Source organism: Cygnus olor, chromosome 2 (genome assembly GCF_009769625.2).
Source record: "Cygnus olor isolate bCygOlo1 chromosome 2, bCygOlo1.pri.v2, whole genome shotgun sequence".
NCBI classification, from domain to species: domain Eukaryota; kingdom Metazoa; phylum Chordata; class Aves; order Anseriformes; family Anatidae; genus Cygnus; species Cygnus olor.
In genome coordinates, this window is record NC_049170.1 from 48868914 (window position 1) to 48895477 (window position 26564).

Consider the following 26564-nt stretch of genomic DNA (forward strand, 5'->3'; position numbering starts at 1 on the left):
ACTTGTTACTTCAAGGGTACAGTCAGAACTAAGCAAACTATCTTAGTTATGATTACTATGTTCAGCCTATATGAAAACAAACACTACGTCCCGATATGTATAGAACTTTTCTTTCTCTTTCCCTCTAGATTTTCATCCCCGTAGACTAAGATTCAGGTCATGTGACTCACAATGGTTACTGAGCCTCTGATACTTAGAAAATAGCATCAGATACTAATCGCACTGATTAAAAAGGTCCATATATGAAAACAATGTTTCTCTAGGTAAAGAGATCCCAACAACACCACCAATATACTTTGAACATACACAAAAGTCAATCTCTATTCTTCCTCTTAGAATTCCTTTCCAGCACACACACAAAAAAAGAGAGAATTCAGAAAACATGAAAAGAATTAGTCAAGTTATGGAAATATATGAAAAATAAAAATGATATAAGTTTCTTTCCTATTAACTGTTAAAATTATTAAGTAAATATATTAGGTACACCTGACTTTCTACACAGCCTGTTTCAGTCTCTACACTTTAGAACAGTAAATTCTGTAAGCTGTAAAATCTGAATCCGCATCTTTACTAAGGAAATCACGTGGAACAATTCCACAATTAAAGGTTTCCATTTCCAATAAAATTCACTCAGTAAGAAGAAATGTACACATAAAATCAGTGACAACTGTGCTACACTGCTGTTATGAAAAAAAAAAAAAAGAAAAAAGAACATAACCCTAATGGAGAAAAACATGTAAATGGTGTATTTCCATGATTCTGGTGTATTTCCATGATTCCAGTATTTTGGTTACCGTTTTGGCTTGCACTGCTGCCAGCAAAGCCTCACAGATACTGTGATACATTATGAAGGTGGTGCAGCTCTAAGTGGTCAGATGAGTATCATCTGAGAGCCGGAGCCCATTTGCCCCTACCCTCTCCATCTCAGAGCAGCTGCTTTTTGCCAATGGCCTGATTAACTCTGAAAGGCAACAAAACTGTACGGATCAACACAAGTGAAAAAAGCAAACTCCAGCAACTGATTAGCAGCAGTGGAGACAGCAGCTGAGAGGAAATGGCCATGGACTGCCTCTTAGCAGCTCACTGGGACAACTGAACAGCAAACCTCCCTTTCACATTATCTTCTGTAGAATGATAAAATTTCAAATGGTTTATATATTTTACCAAAAAATATCAGTTTTAGCCTGATTTGCTACAGGTAAAATACACTATTTCTGGTGAACAAGCAACAAGTTATTGCTATTTCATAACTTGATCTACTTTTAAAAAGAGTTGCTTAGACTGTTTTGTGAGAGTAATCTGTTGTACAAACTGCTGCAGAAATGGTGTTACTTCACAGCTGATCCTTAAACACTGTCGTGAAGTAACACTGAGCTGAGTTTTAACTTCTTCACTATAACAGAACAAAATGCAAACAATTTTAAATAAGAGTCTCCAAAATGGGAAGTGCAGTATCTCAGAACATCATCAAGTAAAATTCTTGGTGAAAACAACGAAAATATAGCATTCCAAGTCAGGTATGGCTTATGGCTAGTCCTTTCCATTCTGGAACATGTAATTTTTATCTTCCTGTATCCTCACGAATTTAACGTTGTAGGGATTTTACAGCCAGGAATAAAGTCTTAGGCTTAGTGAAATCAATGGATGAGTTTGTCAGTAACTCTAAAATACACAGTAAACCCAGAAATTTATCCACAGTGATGTTAGAATTCTAACTATCTAAAAGCCATGCTCTTGCTTGTTCCCTTTCTCTCCTCCCATTATTATTTTGTAAACGAAGATATCTAGCTACCCAGGTAATCTCAGAAAAGTTACATGTATATATGTGTATATATATACACCCACATACATACACACACTTGAAACAAGATTCAATTCCAAGCAGCTTTCAAAGTTGGATACTAGTAACTGCACAGTTTTAGAAGTTCATATCTTCTAGGGGATCAAAACTAATGAAAGCTAACATGGGATGCATTCTTCTGAGCTCGAGCCCATTACTTTTCACCCTGTAACTTTTTGAAGAATACTGGCTGCATTGCTTAATATATAGAGAAAAACAATAGTAGCTGGACTGCCGGAATTTTCACTAGCTAAGAGCAACATTGTATCATTCAGTGATAGTATCAATGATCAAAGATGTTCAATTGCCATTAGAGTGTTCCACAGTTCTATAACAATTATTTTGTTTAGAATTAAGTTGTATATTGTTGCACATAATTTGCCTTGCAGTAGGATTGTAAACAGAAAGTGATGGAGAAGTGTTGATTCAACATCCATGTTCCAGGTAGCACAGTACCACCAACAGTATAAAAGACAACTGTTCATTTCAGTACTTCAGCAGCAGCTAGGTTGACTGACTCTGAGGCTGTAAAGCAATGCACTGCACCACACTATGTGCTTCACTACAAAATTATAGGTAGCCAGAAAAGATCTATCACATGACTTAGCACGCCAATTGCACAACGTTTAATTGTTGCTTTCAGAACAAATTGGAAGTTAGGGCACAAGTTATTCTGGGACTTTAACTTGTGAACTGATACCAGTTCACAACACGGAACAACAACTTATTCTCTGTCCCAGTGATACAACAGCAAAGTAGTTAGGCAAGTGATTATGAAATTATTTTCTGTGTGCCAAAGAGTACACCTTAGGACCAGGTTTGCCCCAAGGCTACAGGCATCGTCCCATGCATGCATCCAACTATAACTATTGACTATGGATTTCAGACATAACTTATAACATACTAAGTTGTGTGAAAAGTGAAGTCCAATACCTCAAACACAGTCATTTACTTATTTTTTTTCCTCTGATCTTGCGTACCTTGGTTTCCTGTTTGTATTATTACCCTTTTATTACTTATGGAATGTAAAGGAGAAGACTATAAAAAATACACAGCTAAGGAATAAGCAGATGTTATAGCTGGAGCTTTCTAAACATTTTACCCCATGTCTTGGGAAGCTGGAGAAGTCCCCCTTTCTGGAAGTTAGCCAACATTATAGCTATCTACAAGAAGGGCATGAAAGACAACCCAGGAAACTACAGACCTGTTAGTCTAACCTCAGTACCTGGAAGTTATGGAGACTATTATCCTGAGTGCTACTGAAAGGAATTTAAAGAACAAAGAAATTATCAGGAACAGTCAACACAGGTTCATCAAGCAAAAGTCCTGCCTTAGTAATTTTATAAACTTCTACAATAAAGTTACCTCCTTAGTGGATGAAAGGAAGGTAGGTAGTAGATGTAATCTTTCTGGATGTTAGTAAGGCTTTTGATACAATCCCTCACAGCATCCGTCTGGACAAATTGTGTAACTGTGAGTTGAGCAGGTACATTCTACGCCGTGTGATGAACTGGATGAATGGTAGAGCTCAAATAATCACAGTGAATGGGGCTACATCTGGATGGCGGCTGGTCACTAGTGGTGTTCCCAAGTTCTTAGTTCTAGGGTCGGTTCTGTTCATCATTTTTATCAATGATCTGGATGCAACAGTTGAACACATCCTTAGCAAGTCTACTGACAATACTAAACTGGAAGGTGCTGTTGATTCCCTGGAGGAATGAGAGGCCTTGCAGAAGGATAATCTGGACAATCATCAGTGGCACGAAGCTAAATGCCAGATTCTGTACAAGGGACAGAGTAATGCAGGTCACAAGTACAGACTGGGAGGCAAGTGATCAGAGAGCAGCCCTGTAGTAAGGGATCTAAGGGTGCTGTTTTACAGTAGGCTCAATATGTGTCAACAGCATGCCCTGGCAGCCAAGATCTCCACAATATAAAAAGGATCTTAAGATACTTGTAAGTATCCAGAGGATACTTTTACAAAGCTGGTAAAAGGGCTGGAAGGTATGTCCTATGAGGAGAGGCTGAGGACACTTGGGTTGTCTAGTTTGGAGAAAAGGACGTTAAGAGGTGACCTCACTGCTCTCTACAACTCCCTGAGGAAGGGAAATGGAGAGGGAGGTGCTGATCTCTTCTCCCTGGTAACCAACATCTGCAAACAGCACAAAGATGCACCTGGTGAGGTATAGACTGAACATTATGAAAAATTTCTTTACCATGAGGGTGGTGAAATACTGGAACAAGCTTCCTAGAGAGGTGGTTGATGTCCCATGCCTGTCATTGTTCAAAGGGCATTTGAACAATGCTCTCATTAATATGCTTTAACTTTTGGTTATCCCTGAAATGGTCAGGCAGTTGGACTCAATGGCCTCTGTAGGTCCCTTCCAACTGAACTGTTCTATTGTAGTGTAAAAAACCCGCGACATGCTAGTTTGCATTAAGTGAATTCTGACCACCCATGTACTCAAAGGCTCTAATCAAGACTTTCAGTCTTCACCGAGTCTTTGCTCTCCACTCTTAAGACTTTTCATAATGTTTTAATATAGTGTTAATGTTTTTTTTAATTCATTTGTGTTTTTTAATATAAATGCAGCATTCTTCCAGCTGTCTATATATAAATGAAAACTTCATTTCCACAACGTGGAGCTATACTTTTTTCATACTAGTCATCTGATGATCGAAATCCCTTTGCTATTTCAGGTAATGGAGTTACTGGCAATGAAAGTAGTAAGATACATTATTTCTGGCTGAGAGTGAAGGTCACGGAAATTTTGCTCCTGGTTTAGAAACATTGCTGACAGTTTCCAAGCATTAACATTGCTATGTTCTAATCCACATTTGGGAATAACAAGGGTGGCTGCTCTGCTGTTCAGCCATTCCTTTCCAATCTTTTTAGAAAAGATGCCTTTTGTCCTCCTGCTCATCTAACACTGTTCCATCTACCTCACCTAGACACTTAAGCCTTTAGGGGTGGGTGAGCTGTTCAGTTGTCACTGTGCTAACTGTTACACATGAAGTTTCCCCCTCCTCTACCTCATATCTTTTGCTTTATCCCTTTCCTTTGCTCAGATGAGAGCACAGAGAGAGGAAAGCACTAGTATTATATTTCATGCATTTCCTTCATGGTCTAATCCCAGCAATTCTCCCTTACTGCAAAAGGGGTATTATACTTATTAGGAATCTGGTGCTCAAGTACTTTCTCAGACTGAAGCTCTGGGCAGAGGGGGCACAAACTCAATTTGGGGACTACTTACTACTTGTAGGAGACAGCTTTCTCAATTTTATCGCATACAAAGAAGACTTTTAGGAGGATTAAGTACAGCAGCCCATACTGCAATAAAAAAGTACTACATGAGCCCCTTTTTTTCCCTTATAAATCCTTGAAACTTGTCACTAAGAGACACACAACATTTTTTAAAGAAGTTTCTGCCTTTATGTTTGTATCTACATGTACACAACCAAACCAAGACTATGAACAACATTAAAATCCCAATTTAATAATTAAAACATGCAAACAAATTTACCAGGCCCCTATACAACAGTGGAGCAGCAGAATAAAGTCACTGTTTGTATGGCTCTTCTGAAGCTCCCTAGGTAACAGGAAACTCTTGTTTGTATTATCTGTCAGAGGACTTCATGGGGCACTTTCTTCACTCACACTGGTGAGACTTAAATAAAACACACAACAAAGGCAACAACAAAACACAAAAGGGAAAAACACGAGTTCTCAGATTTTTTGATTTGTATTAAAAACAGTCACAAGACATGCAGTTTTTAGCCTTCAGGCTAGCTCACAATTAGGTTAAAACAAACAAACAAACAATATGACTATTTAAAGAACATTGCAAGTTACTACCAAGTTTTGTGGCTGATGTTAAGACAAAACAGCAAATGTAGGTTTCCATAATATAAGGCAAAGGGAAAAAAAAGTGTTTTGAATGCACTGAGGATTAGCAATATAAAAACTATTTTGTAGTAGCACAGTAGTCAGATTACTTGCTATATCTCCTTTACAGACACTACTTATTACTCAGTAACTCTATTTAACATAATTTCTACTTATTTTCATGCATCCCAGTGTACATTCTAAAAATCCAAAATCTAAATCTAAAATTGTATTACATAGACCAAGTCATTTTAGTATTTCAATCTTAGTACACAAAATATGTCTTTTCAAATTCATTTCTTCTTCCTCCAAATACAGTTTTTTTTTTTTTTTTTTTTTTTTTTTTTTTAACTTTACCCCCAAAATCTGTTTCCACTAATGAAAAGGTCACCTTTGCAGAGGGGATGTGCTAACAATCTTGCTTTCCATGAAGACCAAAACTGAAAGAGCAATTTTGAATTTAGATAGCAAAAACTATTCCACCCTTTAAATAGGTAAGAATGAGAGAACAGTGCAAAATTGCCAGACTAAATAAATAAACAACCTCAAATTTGCTAATTTCTCTCTGGGTTAATTAACACCTATAAATGACCTTTATCACTGACAAGTCCAACTTCATCCAGAAAGACAAGGTTTAAGAATATCTACCCAAATTGGATTGATTACTGATTATGGCATTGTGAAGAGCACAATTCGGTTGTTTGCTTTTCTTTCTTTCTTTCTTTCTTTTTTTTTTTCTTTTTTTTTTTTTTCTTTTTAAACAGGCTGGAACTGCATTCCTGAGTAAGCTGATGTGACTGCCAATGAGGTGGAATGCATATAGCCATTACACTATAATAATGTTGATGTTACCATTTCTACATTTATCTAAAGCACAAAACATTTATCATTTTAGACTGAAATTAAGCCTTGCCAGAAATAATTTTTCTTTATATTGTTTGGAATTAAAACCATATTAAACTGATCCATTACGAAAATTCTCTTCTATCTTTGTTTTTCAGACCATGTCTGCATCCTTAGGCAATGAAACTATTTTTATAATTGTAATAAAACAACAAAGTGTTGACTTTAAGTTAAGAAAATTGTTGCTTGAATGACTAAATACTTCAACAAACACAATAAATCCTTCTAACTTTAACATACAGATAAAACACATGCACGAACAGGTCCATGTATTTCACAGTTTATGACATGTAAGTTTGCTTAAACTTATTTCAGTCTTCTACTCAGTGTTTATAGAGCAGGTCTGCATCTCTAAATTTTAATATTGGTTTCTATCCTTATGGAAGAAAATGAAAAAATTGCCATTAGAAAAACCCAGCTCATAGTACAAAGTACAACAGTATTGTTATACTCCAGTAAGAAATACAACTGAAGGAACTATCTTACAAATAATATTTCAATGAGGATAGGAATAATGAAAGAGCCCTGTCCGTGGGTATCTTGCCACAGAAATTCCAATTTGGCAATGTAAATGGAGAAACCTTGATCTCAGTGTTTGCTTCCTCCCAAAGCTACGTTCTGAACATGAACATAACACATTTTACAACAAAATCTCTAGAGTATTATTTTCATTTTTTTTCCAAAGAGCAACAAAGAGATAGCCTGCCATTTAAAAAGAGTTCAAAAACAGTATTTGGAACAATTATTCTTTAAAGAAGAAAATGCAGACTTATTTCCTCTGGACTTAGCAGTAATACCACAATTACCAATTAATTTCAATTTTGTTTCAGGAACAATTAGGTGCAGATTATTTATCTATTTATGTTTAAATGTTTGCACCTCTAATCTCTCAACTCTATTAACCCTTCTAATCTCAAAGATTGTTTTAGACTCATTTTGCTCTCCTCCTGGCTCTGAATCCTACATACCTAATCCACCAGACAAATGTTATCATCAGGGTTGAGAAAACAGAGTCCCGTTCCCGAATACACAGAGAAAGAGAGAGCTGACTTCTATCATTCTCCTTGTACTGCTACCTGCTGCAAGGCTAACTAGGACAGAATATTACCTATAGGCAGTGTCATATGTTACAGAAGTATGCAAACTGATCTCACCCCATGGTAGAAGATGTAGACACAACAGAATGTTAATTCCATAGAAAGGTAGAATTAAAAATGCATGTTACAAAATGTTGGTAATTATTCTTTATAATGACGTACATTTTTTAGCAGTTACTCATTTGTGATGGCAGAAAGCGTTCTACTGTTTTCAGTTCCCAAATCCTTTGTTACTAATCACACTTGTAGACTACTGCTTTAAATAAGGATATTCTGTTCACAGAGGGAAAAAATCCTCACCAATATAATTGTTGAGCAATTGGTGCATAAAAGATTAATTTACACATTTACAGAGTAGTGTGAAAGACAGCTGACACATAATGGATGCAACTGATGTAGAAAACAGGCTCTAGAGAAAGTCTTCACCTGTTCACTATAAAGCAAATTTCAGAAATTTTGGAATATTCAATAGAACAACTAACAAGACAGAAAAATTTAAAGCAGGCCATTTTACATATACTATATTAAACATAATTCCTCATGTTTAGTAGATACCTAGCAGCTAAATATGGTACAAAGAACTGATAATCTCTGAGAAACAAATTAATATGTATTTGGAATATTGCACATTTTAATATTACAGTGATTCCTCAAAAGTCCTTTGGAAAACGAACAAGTAGAGTTTAGTTATACAGGCATCACCTGTCTCATCAGTGGCAGACAAAATGCTATTTAATAGCATAATTTCTAATTGTTCTCAAACTGATACTACAATATATGCCAGATGATATTATTGGAATTTGTGTGTGTGTGTACATGTACACAAAGAATATTTTGCTTCTTTAGTGCTTCATGAAAATTTAAATTTTATTTACATTCCCATTGAAGATAAAAGAACAGCTTACAATTATTAGCAACTGTAATACTAAGGTATTATGAAAGCAAAGGTGGTACAAGTATCGTCATAATGGTCAAGACCATGCTGCACCTTGTCAATATGCTATTGGAGCTCTTTATTGCAGGTTTATCTGCTACTTAATGTTTTGCAGATGAAAACTTAGAACAACTAAGTTTTAATACTAAGAGCAATTTTGAAAATATTGGTAAATACTGGTACCCTTTATCATACTTTTCAGTTTGAAATATCCATATAAAAAATTGTAGCAAGCATTTACATTGAGTACACCTCCAGAATCTGTTGAATTTGAGTACACCATGTTACATTTATACATACTGCCCTATCAATTTACCATATTAAATAATTTCATTTTAAACAACTGTATTATTTATTAGTCTAAAGATGTTCAGAATTCTTAAGGAAAGATTCTGTTACTAAAGGGATCCTCTTTGTATCAGATAGAAAAGTAATTATGAACCATAAACATTGTGCTTCCATTTTACTCAAATATTTTAAAATGTATATTACAAATATCTAAATAATAGAAGGCCGCTTTAATAAAAGTAATGGTACGCATCAACTGTGTCTGTCAATGAGATATTTTGAAGTCTCTCTATTAGAAACACAAATCAATACACTCGGGATCTGCAATAACTGCTTCAAGCAATTTGTATTATCATTTCATTCTTGATGTTCCTACTCAGTGTAACTTACTATGAATGGTGTGAAAATGGCAACCTGTCACAACTGATTTTTTTTTTTAAGCCTATTGCAAGGATTTTTCCCTTTCTTAATATAATTAAGTACCTTCTTATTAAATACAAGTCTAGCTTGAAAGATACAGCCTACAACTCAAGTTTCGTATCTTTATAACTGAGGAGCTTCCCTAGCCTGACTCATATTAGAAACATTGCTGATGAAATGGAGAGTTATTTCCATTGCTTTGAACTGAAAGAACCTTGTACAAAGGGAACGAGTCAAACTTCTGTTATTTTTCCAAAAGACAAATCTCTTGAAGACTTTTTCATTACTTACAAAACCCCCTGGAAAAGCATTCTGGGTACTGACTGAAACCTCAGTTATCTCACTCTACCTCCTCTGGGAGTCAGCATAAACTTTAGTAGTCTGTTACAAACGTTCTTTAAAATGCTACTTAATTTTGGCCAAATATTTTACAGTAAAAAAGTTTGGGGGAAGTGAATAGAGAGTTAATAATTAGCTGTGAGGCAGAAATATAGAAGTTTAAGGATGTACATTTACACTTTGAAGAAAAATGTTTTCATTAGTACCTGTAACAGACCTAGTTAAAGGAAGAATAATTTTACTTCTTGAATGAGAATGAGGCAGAATTCACTTCTTATACCAAGTGCAAGTCAATTCAGCACACACAAATATTAGAGCTTGCAAGTCTTTTGTTTTAGGTACATCTACAAGTTTTATGAAAATAAAGTAGGAAATCACACAGAAAGGCTAACTGACCTTGTTTTTTGGATTGGATGTGTTCATTACACTTCGAGTTTCCTTCCCCGTGTAGATGACAACACCAATTACAGTTCCTGAAAAACAAAGTAAAACAGAGGTGTCAAGTAGTTATGAAAAAACGGTTATAAAGGTCATTTATAACTTCTTTAATAACATCCATAAAAATGACAAGATCTCCTTCTTTTCAATGGAAACAATAATTTAAAAGTAGCTGGTTAAAGACTTGCATTTGAACTGAAAGTTGTCTCAAATTTTTCCAGAAGTTAACACAGCTTAAATAACTGCCCTTCACAAGAAATAAAAAAATTAGTACAACAGTGCTGAATACATCATATACAAATTGCCTGCCAGTTCTGTCACCTATCACAACGTAACATGTACTTCACCCCATTTATTACTTTGATAGAATTCCATATAAAAGTATTCTCCTTTTCAGTAACATATAAAAATAATTCTCCAGTTCTGATGATCTTTTAGTTGATTATTACTGGAAGGTATAGGAAAACTGGCTTTCAGCATCACTAAATACATATCTCTTTTAAATAATAATTCAGATTTTTACTACTAGTTAGATTTTTACTACTATGTATCTCACTTTCTAGCACAACCAAAAACTTTAATTCTTTTTTTCAAGTGATCTGAAATGGTTTTATGCTAGTACAATCAATAATTGGTCATTTTTGTCATCTTAATGCTATAAGGAAATAATTGACATAACTTGTCAGAAACACCCTACTCAGAAGACTCTAACATATACACACACACAAAACAAACAAACAAACAAACAAACAAACAAAAAAACAAGAAACCCAAGACTGGAGTTAAAGAAAGGAAGTTTCATTTATCAAAAAATAAGAATGCCAGTGAAACTCTGAATCCACATACAAAAAAAATAAAAAATCAGTGATTGTAGATTACATCTTTCTGGACCACTACATTTTTTCTACTATTTTCCTCTCAATATTAAAGCTTTTCCTTACAGCTTCCCTTGACACAATATTTTCCCCAAAGATAGTTTGCCTTTGCTGATAGTTCCACATTTAAATCTGTATATTGGAAACATGTCTCGATAATCCCCATATCCCCTGATTTTGGGTGAAAATAATAATAATAATAATAAAAAAGCCATGATTTTGAGCTCTTTCTGGCTGAAAAGTCGCAGCAATTGAGTATTAAAATTTATAATTCATGAGCAGCACCTTTTTTACCCATGTTAATAACCTAACTGAAGACAATTGCAGATATCATCCATTTGATAGAACAGTTTCAGAGAGAAAGTTTCCCTGTGCAATGGAACCAAACAACACTGAGCATCAGAGAGTATGACTATCTGTACAGACTCAGGAAAGGAGTGCTCAGTCCCAGACTACTTTGCCACCTCCTTAAAACTTGATCTCTTCCCCAAAACCCTCCAGCATGTTCCTAATTTAGTATTTTACTCAACAATGTAAAGTTAGATCTTACTATGAAGGCTTTTCCTTGCAAGTTAGGTGGACACCCCCTTTTTTTTCCCCTTCTCCTCTTTACTTCCTTCCTTCCCCTCAATACCCTTCCTGAAAGATGTTTTCCACTGTTTCAATTCTTGATCTTAAATCCTAGTTCCTTTTCCCAAATTCCTTATTTTCAGTCTTTGTGCATAAGAATAACCATAGCCCTTTTTTCCTTCCTACGGTCCTTCTGTCTTATTACACTCCCCAAAAATTAAAGAAATCCATTTTCTCCTGTTTAAAAAGTGCTACAATGGCTTAGGGCCTGAATGCAGCATCTAGCTAATATGAACTCCTTATAATATTTGAGAGACATATGAAACATTACTAATATTTAGACTACGTTGTTTTAAAATTATGTAACTTTGTAACTGATTAATATTTTCTGGTTAATATTTGCCTGATAAAAGATTTTAAGCAAGCTTTAGCCTCATCGTGGAGTCTACATAAAAGAAAATCTCTTAACACATGCAAAAGCATGCCTGCTTTTCAGCAAGACCCTATCCACAGTAAGCTGAACAGAACACTTTATAACCTGAAGTTTTAATTAAAGGAAAAAAGATCAATAGCTTTAGTGGGATACAAATGACAACACTACTGACACCGCAAAATTTGAGTATAAAAACTTATTAAGGAGGATTAAAAAGATATGAACATGTCAGTAGCATGAGGAAACCAATGGGAAGGCAGACAAGAGGGGAACAAGAGATTAATAGCCTGAAAGAGACGAAGATTTTTAAAAGCCATTAATATTACACATTGTAAAATAAGAATACAGTTCCAGAGACGAGTTTTTAGATATATTATCAGATTTAATATTGCACTTACCTGAAGCAACAACAGTGCTCGCCCATAACGTATTTTCTATACTAAGGCTTTCGTGAACTGCTGGATCACTGTCTTCCTGTTAAAAATAAGAAGAGCTAGTAAATCAACATTACAAACACTCATAGTTGAAAACTACACCAAACCATCTATGAATAATTTGCACAGGATGTCTGTATCCTTGTATCAAGTCACCATATAGTGGTATTCACTGCATATACATTAGAGTCCAGAGCAGGGTTACGAAGATGATCAAAGGGCTGGAGCTCCTCTCCTATGAAGACAGGCTAAGAGAGCTGGGGATGTTCAGCCTACAGAAGAGAAGGCTCCAGGGAGCCCTTATAGTGGCCTTCCAGTACCTAAAGAGGGACTACAGGAAAGCAGGAGAGGGACTCTTCGTCAGGGAGTGCAGTGACAGGACAAGGAGTAATGGTTTCAAAGTAAAAAAAAGGTAGAATTACATTAGATATTAGGAAGAAATTCTTCACTCTGAGGGTGGTGAGGCACTGGGGCAGGTTGCACAGAGAACTTCTTCTGGATGCCCCATCCCTTGAGGTGTTCAGGTTGGATGGGGCTTTGAGCAACCTGGTCTAGCATGTCCTATGGCAGGGGGGTTAGAATTAGAGATCTTTAAGGTCCCTTTCAACCCAAACCACTCTATGATTCTATGATTGTCTAGATTCTATAAAACTCATATGTGAAATAATGACTGACGTTCCTATTACTTAAACCCATTTATATTCAGAGAGCAAATGAAGTCAACAGTGTTTTTTAAAAGGAACATATTCTTTTCCTTGTTTTTATCAAACTGAGGAACCATTTGCCATGTCTAGCAGTTAAACTGTGTTAAGAACATTAAGTACCAAAAATTAATAACTTGTTCTCTACGGTATCTTATTCATTTAAAATTCATACCATACGTTAGGTCGTCATCATTTTGCAAGCCTAGTGACACAATAGCAACTTCAGGGAAGAGTACTTTACTTTTAAATGTAAATACGCACTTGCATTGTCTTACTGAATGCTTACAAAATACATGTCCAATAGGAAAATACTGCCAAATAGGAAACTGCTTCCATGATTCCCTGAACTCTTCTCACCCCTGCACCTCTGTCCCCCTCAGTCCACAAACTGTAAACAGATTTAATCTCTCATAATCAATTAGGAGCATGTACAGATTCGATTCATACACCAGCAGCTGTGCAATGTACTGTTTACACATAAAGAAAACTTTAGGAGGTAGGATAATCAAGTGCATTTGATCAAGTTACAGATTGTGCTAAATATTTTGCAGGAAATGGGGGACCACTGAATACCAAAGTACACAGCAAGTTCTACATAAGGTCAATAATCAAAACCTATATCAAATTTTCACCTCTGTTTTGAAAAAACCACCAAACACAGAGTGGTCTGCTTAGAAGTTTTTGTTTGTGAAAAACAAAAATCCCCAAATAAGCACATATACTTTTGTGTATACAGGATCAGTAGCTACTGCAATATTTAAAATTATTGGTAGTATTAGTAATATATGAAGTCTTGATCACTGAAACATTAAATATAATAAAAGTATTCTGATCTAGCTCAAAAAAATATGATTTGTAGTATTCAGTCATCTTTGTAATACCTGGTAACCTTCTTCTGAGACAAGTGCCTTTGACAAGGTTTATCCATACACTGTACCTTTAATAATTTGTCCTGACTTGATAATGCTCAGATTCCTGTTTTGATTGATGAGGGCTCTTGGATTATTCAGATTCTGTGATTATTTTGGCCTTCTGAAAGCCTAACTAGGCAGTGTATAGACATAAATACCTAATTAGAAATTATCCACAGAATACTGGTGTTTCAGGAGATGCCACTACTACAGTCAAAACACTAACTGTAGCTGCTTGGGACATGGCAGCTGGTGGAGAGATTGCCATTTACACATGTGAATGTTGTTTCAACATACATATGTTTCAATATATAAGCCATTTTAAGTCCACATATGTAACTCATTTAGAGGTTTCAAAATCTGTTTCAACAAGGCTAGCAATAGGAGGTGGACTGGCCATATGAGTTGAAAACAGATACAGAATTATTTTATTCCCATCACAGGCTTTTCAGGAATTGCTAAAGCTAACAGAAAAGCTTTCCTGAAATTCTTTCATAACGTCAGAAGGCACTGCTGCTACACAATGATGACTGGGCTTTTGTAGCAAGAGTGGGAGGCTGACACTTTGACTAGCACAAACAGGAGTCTTAATTTCACACAGCTTGCCTTGAGATGCACAGACTGTTTTTAGTAAGCAAAAGACATGCTAACCGTGATTATTCATTTTTAAATCTACAAACCATTCTGCATAATTCAAACTGTTTCATCTGCTTCATTTTTATTTCTATATTTCTTCACAAACTGGAGGAAAAAAGGAAATTCTGCTTAAGTATTCTAATCAAGAAATTTGTGGAGTGTCTCATTAAATCACTAGGTTAACTGAAAACAAATATACAGGCATGAAAGAAAAATGATTTTATTTATATGAAGTCATTATTGTACCTCAAGGAGCATATCATGCTAGCGTTCATCAGAGGAGTTACCAGCAAGCATGTAAGGATTACGCATTTTATCAGAGCTGACCCTGAAGACCCCATGTTTCAGTCAAACACTTCTACCCCATGGAAATGAATGGTTTAATATTTTATAATCATCAAAATACAGTGATAGGACATAGATATGAACAACATGCTTGCACTGAATTTAGTCTCAGTAGGTGAAATAGTTTTTGTATTTGCTCTCGGAAGTCCTATACAGAACACCCCTTGTCCACAGCAGGACTATCAAAAATAGGTCTCCTCAAACATAGAGACAATTTCCCATCTGCCACTTGATAACACTTAAATCATACTGAAGTAGTCATTTTCATGTTATGTTGAATTACAGCATGAAGAAAATTTAAATTTCAACAGCATTGTTTTAACAACCCTTTAGCACAGGATATACAAAATTAGAGATACAGCAAAAAATGTAGTATTCCAAGAAACATTTGCTGCTGTATCTTCACATAATTTCATAATCATAACTTTAGATAATACTAAAAAAAATCAGACCAGAACAAAATAGCTAAAGAAAAACATACAATTTAATAGTAGGATTTTAGTTTAATACATCCTAGGACACTAAAAAACCACGGGGTAAAATAAGAAGTACTTTTATGCATAAATAGAACAGCAGTTTAAGTATTTAAAAATCAGGGTAGAGAAAAAATGTTTTTTTTTTTCTGTTCCTCCCACCCTGCTCCAGTGAAGAGAGGCCATCAGTGGAGTTCCACAGAAAACTGTACCAGGACTCAAGCTGTTTCATCATCACTCCGGAACAGGAATGACTAATGTGGTAACAGAGCAAGAAAAAAAATCAATCCCCCTACAAAAGTGGACAGATGAAATTCCCTACTTCAAAACGTAGAGTTATGCACACAAAAGAAAAACACATCCTGAATTCATAAAGTAATGAGCTCTGAGCTGATCGTAACTACTCAGAAAGCAGATTCTGAGGTTGTTACAAATCTACTAAAATACTAACTTAATAAAGAACAAGCTGAATGCTTAGAATTACTACAATAGAAAAAGAGAATAAAACCAAAAATATCATGCCAGTACAAAGAAATACATGGTTTAGCCACATCTTAAGTACGTAGGCTCTAAATTCCTCTTCTACACCCTTCATTCTAAACAGAAAATAAAAGGAACTGGAAAATGTTCAAGGAGGTCAAAGCATGTGGTCAAAGTAGCTTCCATACCAGGTATGACTACATAAATTTGAATTCTTTAATTAGGCAAATAACAAACACCTATGAAATGCGCAAGGCAGGATTGATACTGCTGTCTCTTTCAAAAACAAGAAAGTCATTAATGAGTCAGCAAAATTAAAACTGGCAATTGCTTTTCATAAAAATATGTAATTAACCTGTAGAACTTCCTGTTTCAATGCTAGAAGGCTACATAGATTCAAGGGGGGACTGGGTAAGTTTAAAGAAGGGAAATTCATTGTGGGTTACTTAGAGAAACCAACACTGACTCAGGAAGTTCCCATGTCATGAGTTGTTAAAAGACAAAAAAATCTTCTGAGGAAGTACTACTACCTTTTTACCTTGTTTCTTACTCTCTTTTTTTCAGCAGTCTGCTTCTGGCAACTGTGAGGAATAGGATACTGAGCTAGGAAATTATTATTTTGCCTTAAGTATAACTTTCGGTTAGTAGATGTCAAGACAATGAGTTATGAAGCTCTTCCATATTATAAGAAGCAATCACAAGCCCTTCAGTGATCACAAAGAGCTGACAACACAGCCAAGAAAAAGCCACTTGTCCTATGTCTACCTGCTACAAGATTTGTGAAACACCTCCCTTTAGGTAATTCAAAATAGGGTAACATCCAAAGAGCTAAATCTATTTCTACTCACATCATACCCATCAACAGAGTGGTTTGGCAGATAAGCTAACTTCTGCATATTTCCTTACAATCCTTTCAAGCCATTATGCCCTCATTATGCCAACACCTCCACCTTTCTGCAGTTCATTCAATTTACCAAATTCCATATCTTTCACACCCAAAGGGTGGATGATTTAACCCTGTTTTTCATTTGCTTAAACAAAGAAATAAAAAAATATATACCTATGGGTTATGAGTTCAGCAATTTCAGATTATTTTTATTTCTATTTTGGGGGCTGGGAGTGGAGGAGATGGTAAGGACATAAACAAGGAAGAGACCAAGGCTCTGATTTCTGAACAAAACCAGGTCTATGATAAGGAGAAATGCATCTGCAAATTTTCAGACACAACTACAGCTAGCAGAACAGTGTATGGTTTAGGGGTAAACTGTAACTATTATGCTCTCTAGTAGCAGAAATTTGACATAAATGGATTTCTTTGTCCAGCTGATCAAGTTTCCACTTAAGGTCTGCCTGGGTTGAATTTCATTTGGTAGCTGTATGTTAATAGGTCTTTAAATTCTGAATTAAACTCATAACCAGAGCAGAGCAGTTTGGTATTGCATTCAAGCTTTATATTTGGGCTCAGGTTTTGAAATTATGTACAGTATTGATCACAGATGTTTAAATTGTAAACAGTTCCTATTCTAGGAGATTACTCTTACAGCTCTTGCATACGCAGAGAAAAAGGAACAGATGACCAGTGACATAAAAACTGAATGAACCCTACTCTCAGTCCTGAACTCACAATCCAGCTGACCAAAGCTGACCAAGGGACATGACAAATTGCTAGTTGCAATCTAAAAGGTTTCCAAAGTCTTTTAGTTTATCTACTGTAGTAAGATACTTGTAAGAAATGTTTCCTGAGAATGACAGATGCCTTCAAAACCAAATAACCTAATCTTTGAAAGAACCAGCGTACCACTTCCATTAGACTTTTTCTGTTCCTATTCCTAGCTGGCAGGATGCAGCACTGACAACCACCACCAACTTTATAGCAAAGTGGAAGAATAGGCATTAGTTTAGTTGCATTGGCCACCCTAATCCCACATTAATTGGAATTGTTATTCATTAATGGGATTATTACTATTGTTATTAATTATTATTCGTGCTACATTCCTTGTACTTGCAGATTAGCTTCCATACCCATGAACTCCCTATTCTTGCTCTCTGTAAGGCTGTCAGTAGCTGCATAAGGAAGGCAAGAAAAAAGAAATTGGAAAACATGATACCACTCCATTCGGTGAAAGGAACACAACAATTGCTTCAAAGGGGTAATTCTCTAAGAAAAAATAAGTAAATAATGAACCTGCATTCTTTCTACTAAAATACATGTAGATACAAAATAAATAACCAAGAAAACATCTGCTTAATTGGCTCAAGGCCAGAAATTCTGCCCATAATTGAATACACAATTTTCTGTGCTCACATCTCTGTATGTATTTTTCCCTAAAGTGTCAAGAGCTACATGCAACAGGTTCACACTATGAGAGTTTTTTTATTAGTTTGTTTTTAACATCTGAGCTACAAGGTGATGTATTGGAAAAATGGCATCAAATAGTTCTATACCACAGGAAAAAGATATCTTACTACAGTGGATAAACTAAAATTCAAAGCAATCAGTTCTCTGGCATTTCTCCTTTAATAAAAAAAAAATAAAATTTATAAACATTTCCAAAGTAAATGAAGATTGTGAGGTGACAATGCAGATCTGCAATATAGGAGAAATTACACAAAAAGATTCTTACAGGAATGATGGAAGGACCCAAACTTAAGTGAAAACCAGCCGAGGTCAAAAGTTGCAGAGAGACAACTTTCATGATTTTAGGCAGAAGCTGTAAGTAAAAGGTAAATAAAACTGGGCATGCCACTACACACTGATGCAATACTCTAGAATACTCTCTTGGCTCCAACAGAAAAGTTGGATTAAGAAGTATGGCTATATTTTATTCTCTTTCTACAGCCATATGTTTTCTTCATAATTTTTCAGAATCAATGAAATAGCTTCCTTATTTATCATGTTTACATAGTAGCATCAGATAAGTGAGAAACTCTAGTAGTTACATCTGTAAATCCCTATTCTGTGCACAACTATTTCAAAATAAGCTCAGCCAAGACAGAGAAGATGCTCTGAGAACCAGTAAAACGATCTCTCACATTTTCAGAGAACTCAAGTACAGTTCATCTATTGTTTCTTGATAGGGAATCCAGAAGAGGGGAGAGAAGGAGAAGAATTAACATATGTTGTTGTTTAAGGGTCTGACATGATCCTTCCCACATGTCCATGCACTCACTTTCATGCAGTCAGTATATATGATGCACCAATATCTATGGAGGACAATAAGAAATGACTTCATGTGAAACTGGTAGACGTCAACAGAGTACAGTGGAATTTCAGCTCCTTCTGATTTGGTTATGCAGGTGTACTGCAGAAGGTATCTTCGATCAGCTATCAGGTTAACTGTGAATATATTTCTCACATAGGAATACTTAGGTAGAAGATGCTCCCACATAAAAATTCTAAAGCTGTGCACCTAAGTTTGTTTTTTGTTTTGTTTTATGGTCATGCACTTTTTGAAAATATCTAAGCTTGTCTCCTATATTGTTAGTACTTTGTCTTCATAATGGCAAAAAAAAAAAAAGAAAGAAAAAAAGAAAAATCAATGTGCTATTACCCTGTCAACCTACCCTTGCAAGAATTCTTTGAACATCAATGCCTAAGTAGGAAAAATGTATACATTAGCATCACTAAGCACACTACTTTTTTTTAACCTTAATATAAAATAGGAATTAGATGCAAAAAAATGATTTAGTGTAACAAGTAAGGGCTCACAGCAGAAGTGGAAAGATAAATCAGTAGGAAAGTGTCCTAAAGCAATACACTGCCAAATTTTACTATGCATGAGGTATAGAGTTAACACGAAGAAAAGGTTTCTAAAAATATGAACAGTGTGATCCACTATGAACCAAATTTGAGGACACTGCCCTCAGATGCATGCATATAGAAATGCAATTTAAACTGCCCTTCCTACTTAAGCAGTCCAAAACATGTAATCCTGAAAGCATAAGTACATCATGGTTATTTACACATATCAGGGATGCTGGAATCATACAGCTCTTATTACATGTATAAATGGAACCCACAACAGGGAGCAACTGTTTAGTCATCATTTCCCAATGTCTCAATTACACAAACAGGAATTGTTAAAAAGGCTCTGTGGAGTTCAGTTTATATTTAGAAAAGTATATGCTTAGCTCTTGGGATAGAAATAATTTTACAGCTGTTAAGAGAAGTTTCATTTGAACAATTGGTCAATACAAGGTTTAAGTAAACACTGTTGCTTACAGCTTCAGTAAGTTATGGGCAAATGACATTTACTTTGTAGGCTACATGAACTATATAACTGGTATAAATTGGTCTTTGAGAGCCAACAACTGCAATATCTCATCAGTGTAGTTAGAACTGGGAACTGGAATTCCAATTACTGAACAAATTCTATTACCAATTCGAGTCACTTGGGTAAAAAAACCCTTCTCTCTCCCTCCTGTTGTAGCTAATTCTCTCAAATTATTTTAGAAACAAATTATCAAGCGGAATGAGTCAACTAACAGTTAAGCGTAGATAAAATAAACAAAACAATCACTGCATCTGCTAATATCACAGATAAAGCTAAAAATCTCTAAAGTGATTTTTTTTTTAATCAGCTGCTTGGACACCTCACTTTAAAGGGTTAACTTTAGCAGGCCACCTTCTGAAAATAACAGCAAAAACGTCACAAAAATGACTGCAAAGTTATCATATTTGGTCTTGAATATATAGCTGGAAAAAAGGTTTAATAAAGCTCCCATGTAGGTAACTTTTATTTTATTTTTCAAGGTACTTGAACTTTACAAGGAAAATCTAGTACTTCCAAAGAAACCCTGTTAAACAAGACACGTTTTTACTGCATATAAACTATCAGTTGCATTGTCTGAGGCTACTGAATACATTCAACTTGACACTTCTTTGACATATGAATAAAACATTAGATGCCTGGAGATAAACAAAATATGCTACTACAGAAATGGTTTCATATAAGATTATTGTGATGTCAACAAATACACCGTTCTCAGATTCTGGTTTTTATTCTCCAGATAATCTATTTGTATTAGTTTTCTGCAATACGCATTTACCAAAATATCTTGTACATGAAGCATTTCCACAGCAAGAACATGGATATACTCCTATAATGCTTAGGAAAGACTCAATACAACTTCAATACTAAATATAGGTTTCACACTGAGAAATGGGAGAGAGGGGAGTACAACTATATTTATAGACACTACTTACCCGTGTGAAGGTACCCTCAAAACTGTGAATATCCAGCTGTGGCTTCTGAGCGTAAACATAAGCATTGATTGAAAAGAGATCCTGTAAAACAGATTAACGTATTTACTAGTATTTAATCAACTATTTTGAAGAACCTTTTAATGGTAAAGATTTCAATTTATGACCCTTAACACCCCAAGTTAAATTCAATAAAGTTTTATCCAATAAACACGTGGTTTTCAAGTACATCTTAATATAAAGAAAAGAGATCCAAAATGGTATTCTAAGTGTGTTGATATTTCACAAACAAAACTGTTTTATGAGTTAGAAATTTTATATAATTTATTTTTTCTTAAGAGCCTGTCTTAAAAATGTTTTCTGTATATTTGTTGCTTTACAAATAGTGTTTTTTCTCTTTTTTTAAATTAAACCAGAAACAAAATACTTTTCTAGAGCAAAAAGACAACTGAATACAAAGTCAAGCAATGACATTGATTTAAAGTCTCCTTAATGCTGATCATTCAGCATACACATCTGCAGACAATCCATGAAAAACTCCAGACACTTTAAGAAAGTGTTGATGGTTTGATGGAGCAAGTAAGAGATTTCAGCATAAGTATAATTCTCATGTATGGTCACACAATACAACTCTGGAGAAGAGAAGATGCTCTATACCGATGCCTAGCCAGCCTAAGAATCTCAACCTGTGGTGAAATACAAGGGTGTCTATCTTCTCACTGTACGTAGTTCCTATTATTTGGGTTACCTACATCCTTTATTACTGAATGAATCTTGCAAAAGGCTAATCAGACTTAAGATTCATTCTTTGAGGAGAAGATGCTATGTGTATAATACCCTGTTCAATTAAGCTAGAATGTGCTGTCTTCAAAAGCAGAATTAATTTTACAGCCTCTTTTATGGATGTGTAGCCACACCTTGGCTCAAATATAGCCATTTTTAAAATCATGCAATTTTCTGTTCATAATTTCAATATAACAACCCTCCCTAACTTTGAATAAAACAATTTGAACAATACAAAAATAAAGGTGCGATTGTCCACCTATGTGTAAACGTGCCTTAAAATCTATACATTTTTATCCTTTTATTACTCTGATAAAATGACAACAGATTTCTGAATATAGATTTTCACTTTTCAAGGTATGAATGAATCTGTTTTTTAATCTTGATATTTACATTTATCAAGCATGTCTGACTTAAGTTCAAAAATGTGTATAAATCATTAGTTTGTATTTCAGTTTATATTATCTAGACAAGAAATTTCTTACTTTATACCTTGCAAAAACAAACCTTAACGTACATTATAAAAAAGAATTAAATCTGAACATGAACTCTCACAAATTATACTTATCTTTAAAATATTAGTCACTTATTCTAGTCTTTCACATTAAGTTTCATTCATTGCATCCTTGTTCTTCCAATCTACTTTCATCAGCTTCAGAAGAAATAATTCATATGAAACTAATACACATGGTGTCCTATATCTTCATCATTCACTTCTTTCCAATCTGTTATCACCTACAACTCAGCTAATCTGGGCTATTATGTGCTTTATTATGCAAAGAAAAATAAAGTCTCTCAGTAGTGGATAGTACAGCAGAAAACTAATACCACACACATACTCCTATACACAATAAAAACTGCTAGTGAAATGCGTCAACCAAGAACTTCTCTCCTTTCAAAGAATGACTTAGTGGGAAATAACATTAGAATAAAAAGAAGCAGAAATAACCACCCTTTTAAGTACATTGGCATTTGTACAGTAATATTTTTTCCTCCTTTCCAATCCTCGTATAGGTACTTGCTTCTATTGCGATGTCCTCCCTTGTTACATTTTAAATGTAAAAATTTCTACCACATTCCTTTCACATCTTGTCTTTTTATGTTTTAGTTCTTTTGTATTTCTGATTTAACACCTAGACTTTTCATGTTTTCCTTTTTTCTTTTTGAATTTCAACTCAACCCCACATATGTTTCTGAAGAACTGAAATCTGCAATTATTGTAGAATGCCACAAACTAGAACCAGCTGAGTACTCCAAGAGGGCATGTTTTTTTGTTAAAGAAATGAAAAAAAATATAAAAATTCTACTCTAGGGAGAAAACTGAGGTGGTAGTTCATTGCTTTTTCATTGATGAGGAGTAGAAAGAAGTTATAGAAGAATATTATATAAGCTCAGAAATTTTCTTAAGTACTTTTTCATTACTGGGGGAAAGGGAAAAGGACATTTTCTCTGTAGACCCATGTCCTGTACTCTGAATGGATGTCATTCTCAGACCAGTAAAATAAAGAAACTGAAGTCTCTTAAGACCAAAGAATGATACGATTTATAGAAGATTGACATTTACATATGAATTACATTCTACAATAAAGGTAGGAGTACAAAGATGTTCCTTCATACAATGTTGCTTTCCCAGTAGCGCATTTCTCATCTCAAAGTCTTGAAAGAAATCACAATGGTAGTTTAAAAAGGAGGCATCAAGATTTGTATGCAATGCTACATGTAAATAAAACTTCAGCTCATTGATCAAGCAAAATTTGCCTGGTTAGGCTGTGTCATTGCTTCTCCCTATGTAGCAGCAGGTAGAGGGAAATTCCCTCTAAAAGAGATTTAATTTATTTTAAAAAAGAGAACTACTTTTTATTAATGATTTAACTAACTAGGATCTTGGTCTACATAAAATTCAGCTTTATCAAAGAATTATTTTCATACTACGAACACTGAACCACTGGTTCACTGAAGCCAATTAGTACTACCAATACATTCAATGGAAATAGGATTGTACATCCAAAATTAGGATGCTTTTAGGAAACAGTGAGGGCAAATGACCTCAGATTTTTTTACTTAAGGAAAAAAGATCTCTTGAACCAGGGGTTCTCGTAACAATTCTAGATTAAAGAAACAACATGAAAGACCTAAATCTCAAGCAATAAAAAGTTATTTTTATACAACAGTAGATGAGATTAAAAATAAAAAGACGTGATGACAATGCATTTCATTATCTGTAACTCAAAAATAATAACTCAAAAAAAAGCATTTTATCCTTTTTGCTGAAAGTCAGGAAATGACTTGATAGTACTATAACGAAAATGTTCTATTTTGCATTTCACAACAGTAATTTACAAATCATCCTAAAGTTATCAATAACAGAAAAATCTCCTGTATTAGGTCAAGGGCAACATTTGTTCACCTTACTTAAAGATCATTAAAATACATTCTTAATCATAACATGTAGTTCATTACAAATAAAATTGCCTTTGGTTCAATAAAACTAATTAAATGTAAATGCTATTGTTTACTGCTGTATGGATCTTCTGATATAAATCAGCAAGTCAACATTTATTGAAAATTACAGTGACCTCATTGCTGTTAATAAATTTACTTGATCACATAAGCTAGAGAAGAATGCCTCAGAATGTGCAGATTGCTAGAAAAACTGCCCCACCTATAACTATGAAATTGCAAGAAACCTAATCTAGGTGTCACAGTATTTGCAACTCAGCCATCATTAGATGACTTGTTGAAATTTTAATTCTCTGATCACATTAAGTGCTTTAGAAAGACAACAAAATCTGTACTGATCTCCTTGGTGGTGTCATCTGTTCTTTAAGGAAAGCTCTGATGGTCTGGAGGTTTATTTATTCTGGGTGTCACAGTGGGTAAGGTTACAATGCTGCTCTGATGGTGTGACTGACAGCTCATGCCAGCACAAGATACTCACCACCTTTATGTCCAGTAACTAAAGAAATCAAAATGTATGGCAAATATGGAGCATATATTTATCAAATATATTACCAAATTGTTTAGTCTACTCTATGCTCAACTTGCACGTTCTCTTAAATTGTTAAAAATATATTTTAATATGCAAAAATAAACGTTAAGCCTCAGCTTTGAAAATACCCTACAAGCACATGGAAAAGACACTGCAATAGGAGTCAATATGCGAAGAGTCCCTGGAAAAAAAATGGAAAACTACTACTGTAATGAACAACTGCTACTTTAGAACAGAAGGTTAGTTGGAACTATGTGATCCACCATAGCAGAGGGGATAGGGGAGAGAGGAAAAAAGAACAGAACACCAGCCCCAGAGACTCTGAGGGCAAAATACCTCACCCCAGAGACAGCATTCCACATCCCTCTGCACTTCTAAGAAGGTTCTATTTGCGATTGGAATCTGCTCGGTGAATTAGCAGTTATAAATTTCACCAGAGAAACCTGTCTCATTGTTGAACCCAACCATACAAATATGGTCACTTACTCCAGTTCAAAGGCAGTACTGAATTCAAACATTTCACTTATTTGAAACGGACAAGACTAAAAGAACTTTGGGTTCTTCTTCTAATTCTTTGTAGGCACGCAATGTACTGTGCTCTATCCATTTTCTTTACTGTGTCTTTCAACTAATTCTGAATTTACTAAAAAACAGCATACACCTGTGACGTGAAACTCTGCATCAATCCTTATGCAGAAAAAACTTGCGCTTAGTTTGAGATCATCTGGAAAGAGTTGAAGGAAGGGCCCTCAAGTGTCACATTGCCACAGCTATTTCACCAGCGGCCCAGCAGGTGGCAAGCAAGAATTATTGCACAGGAGAACCATTCCAGTGTGGGGGGGTGTTGTTTGTTTTGATTGTATAAACATTTTGAAATGTATAAATTATCATGTGTACAATAAAATTTTAGTAGCATACTGACTATGAAAGTGGCAATGCTGTTTGACAGAATTATACAGAACTGATAGAAACAGGTATTCACTGTATATAAGTGAACTGGCATTTGAGAAGGTTCATTTTTCAAAATTACTTAAACCACAGTACTTCTCATTAATGACCTGATTAAAAAAAAGCAAACAAAACACACACACACACACACACAAAAACTTACATAGGTGTTCCTTAACTGAAATGTCTTACTTTAATCATGTCATTTAGTTTTTGGGCAAATAGGACAATGCACTGCCCACCTCGTACAGCACAATGTAAATGAATGGAGGACCACTTCTCTAGCATTTTCTTTTAGCAGAAGAAGGATCATTGCCTGATTCTTCCAATTCTTTGTACAGAAAAAGATAACCAAAGCTGATCCAAGACTGGAGCACAAAGCTCAGTCCTTTGCTAGACTGCTCCAAAACACAACAAGTTTCACCAACAGTACTTCTAAGGCTATCCAAAAGCACATGCCCCTGCTCCATACTGCACAGATTAGCAAGATAATCACTGTAAAACAGTGATTTTTCAAGTCAGGAACAAAAAGAAGCATACAAGTGTTTTATAAACCAAAAGACATTTTCAAGTTTCCTGGAAAAAGTAACTTTCCTTTTTTTTTTTTTTTAAAGTTGTAAGAGGTGTTTTCTGCT

The 26564-nt window shown here is 34.9% G+C and overlaps 1 protein-coding gene across 5 annotated transcripts in view; it reads right to left on the minus strand.

Moving 5' to 3' along the window:
• ATP9B (ATPase phospholipid transporting 9B (putative)) overlaps positions 1 to 26564 on the minus strand; it is a 180805-nt gene that overhangs the window by 67611 nt on the left and 86630 nt on the right. For all 5 annotated transcript variants that reach the window (XM_040547320.1, XM_040547319.1, XM_040547318.1 and 2 more), the window contains 3 exons: positions 21213 to 21293; positions 12422 to 12497; positions 10104 to 10180 (listed from right to left, as the gene is read on the minus strand). In XM_040547320.1, coding sequence (XP_040403254.1) covers positions 10104 to 10180; positions 12422 to 12497; positions 21213 to 21293 — 234 coding nt within the window. The remainder of the gene's footprint in view (positions 1 to 10103; positions 10181 to 12421; positions 12498 to 21212; positions 21294 to 26564) is intronic.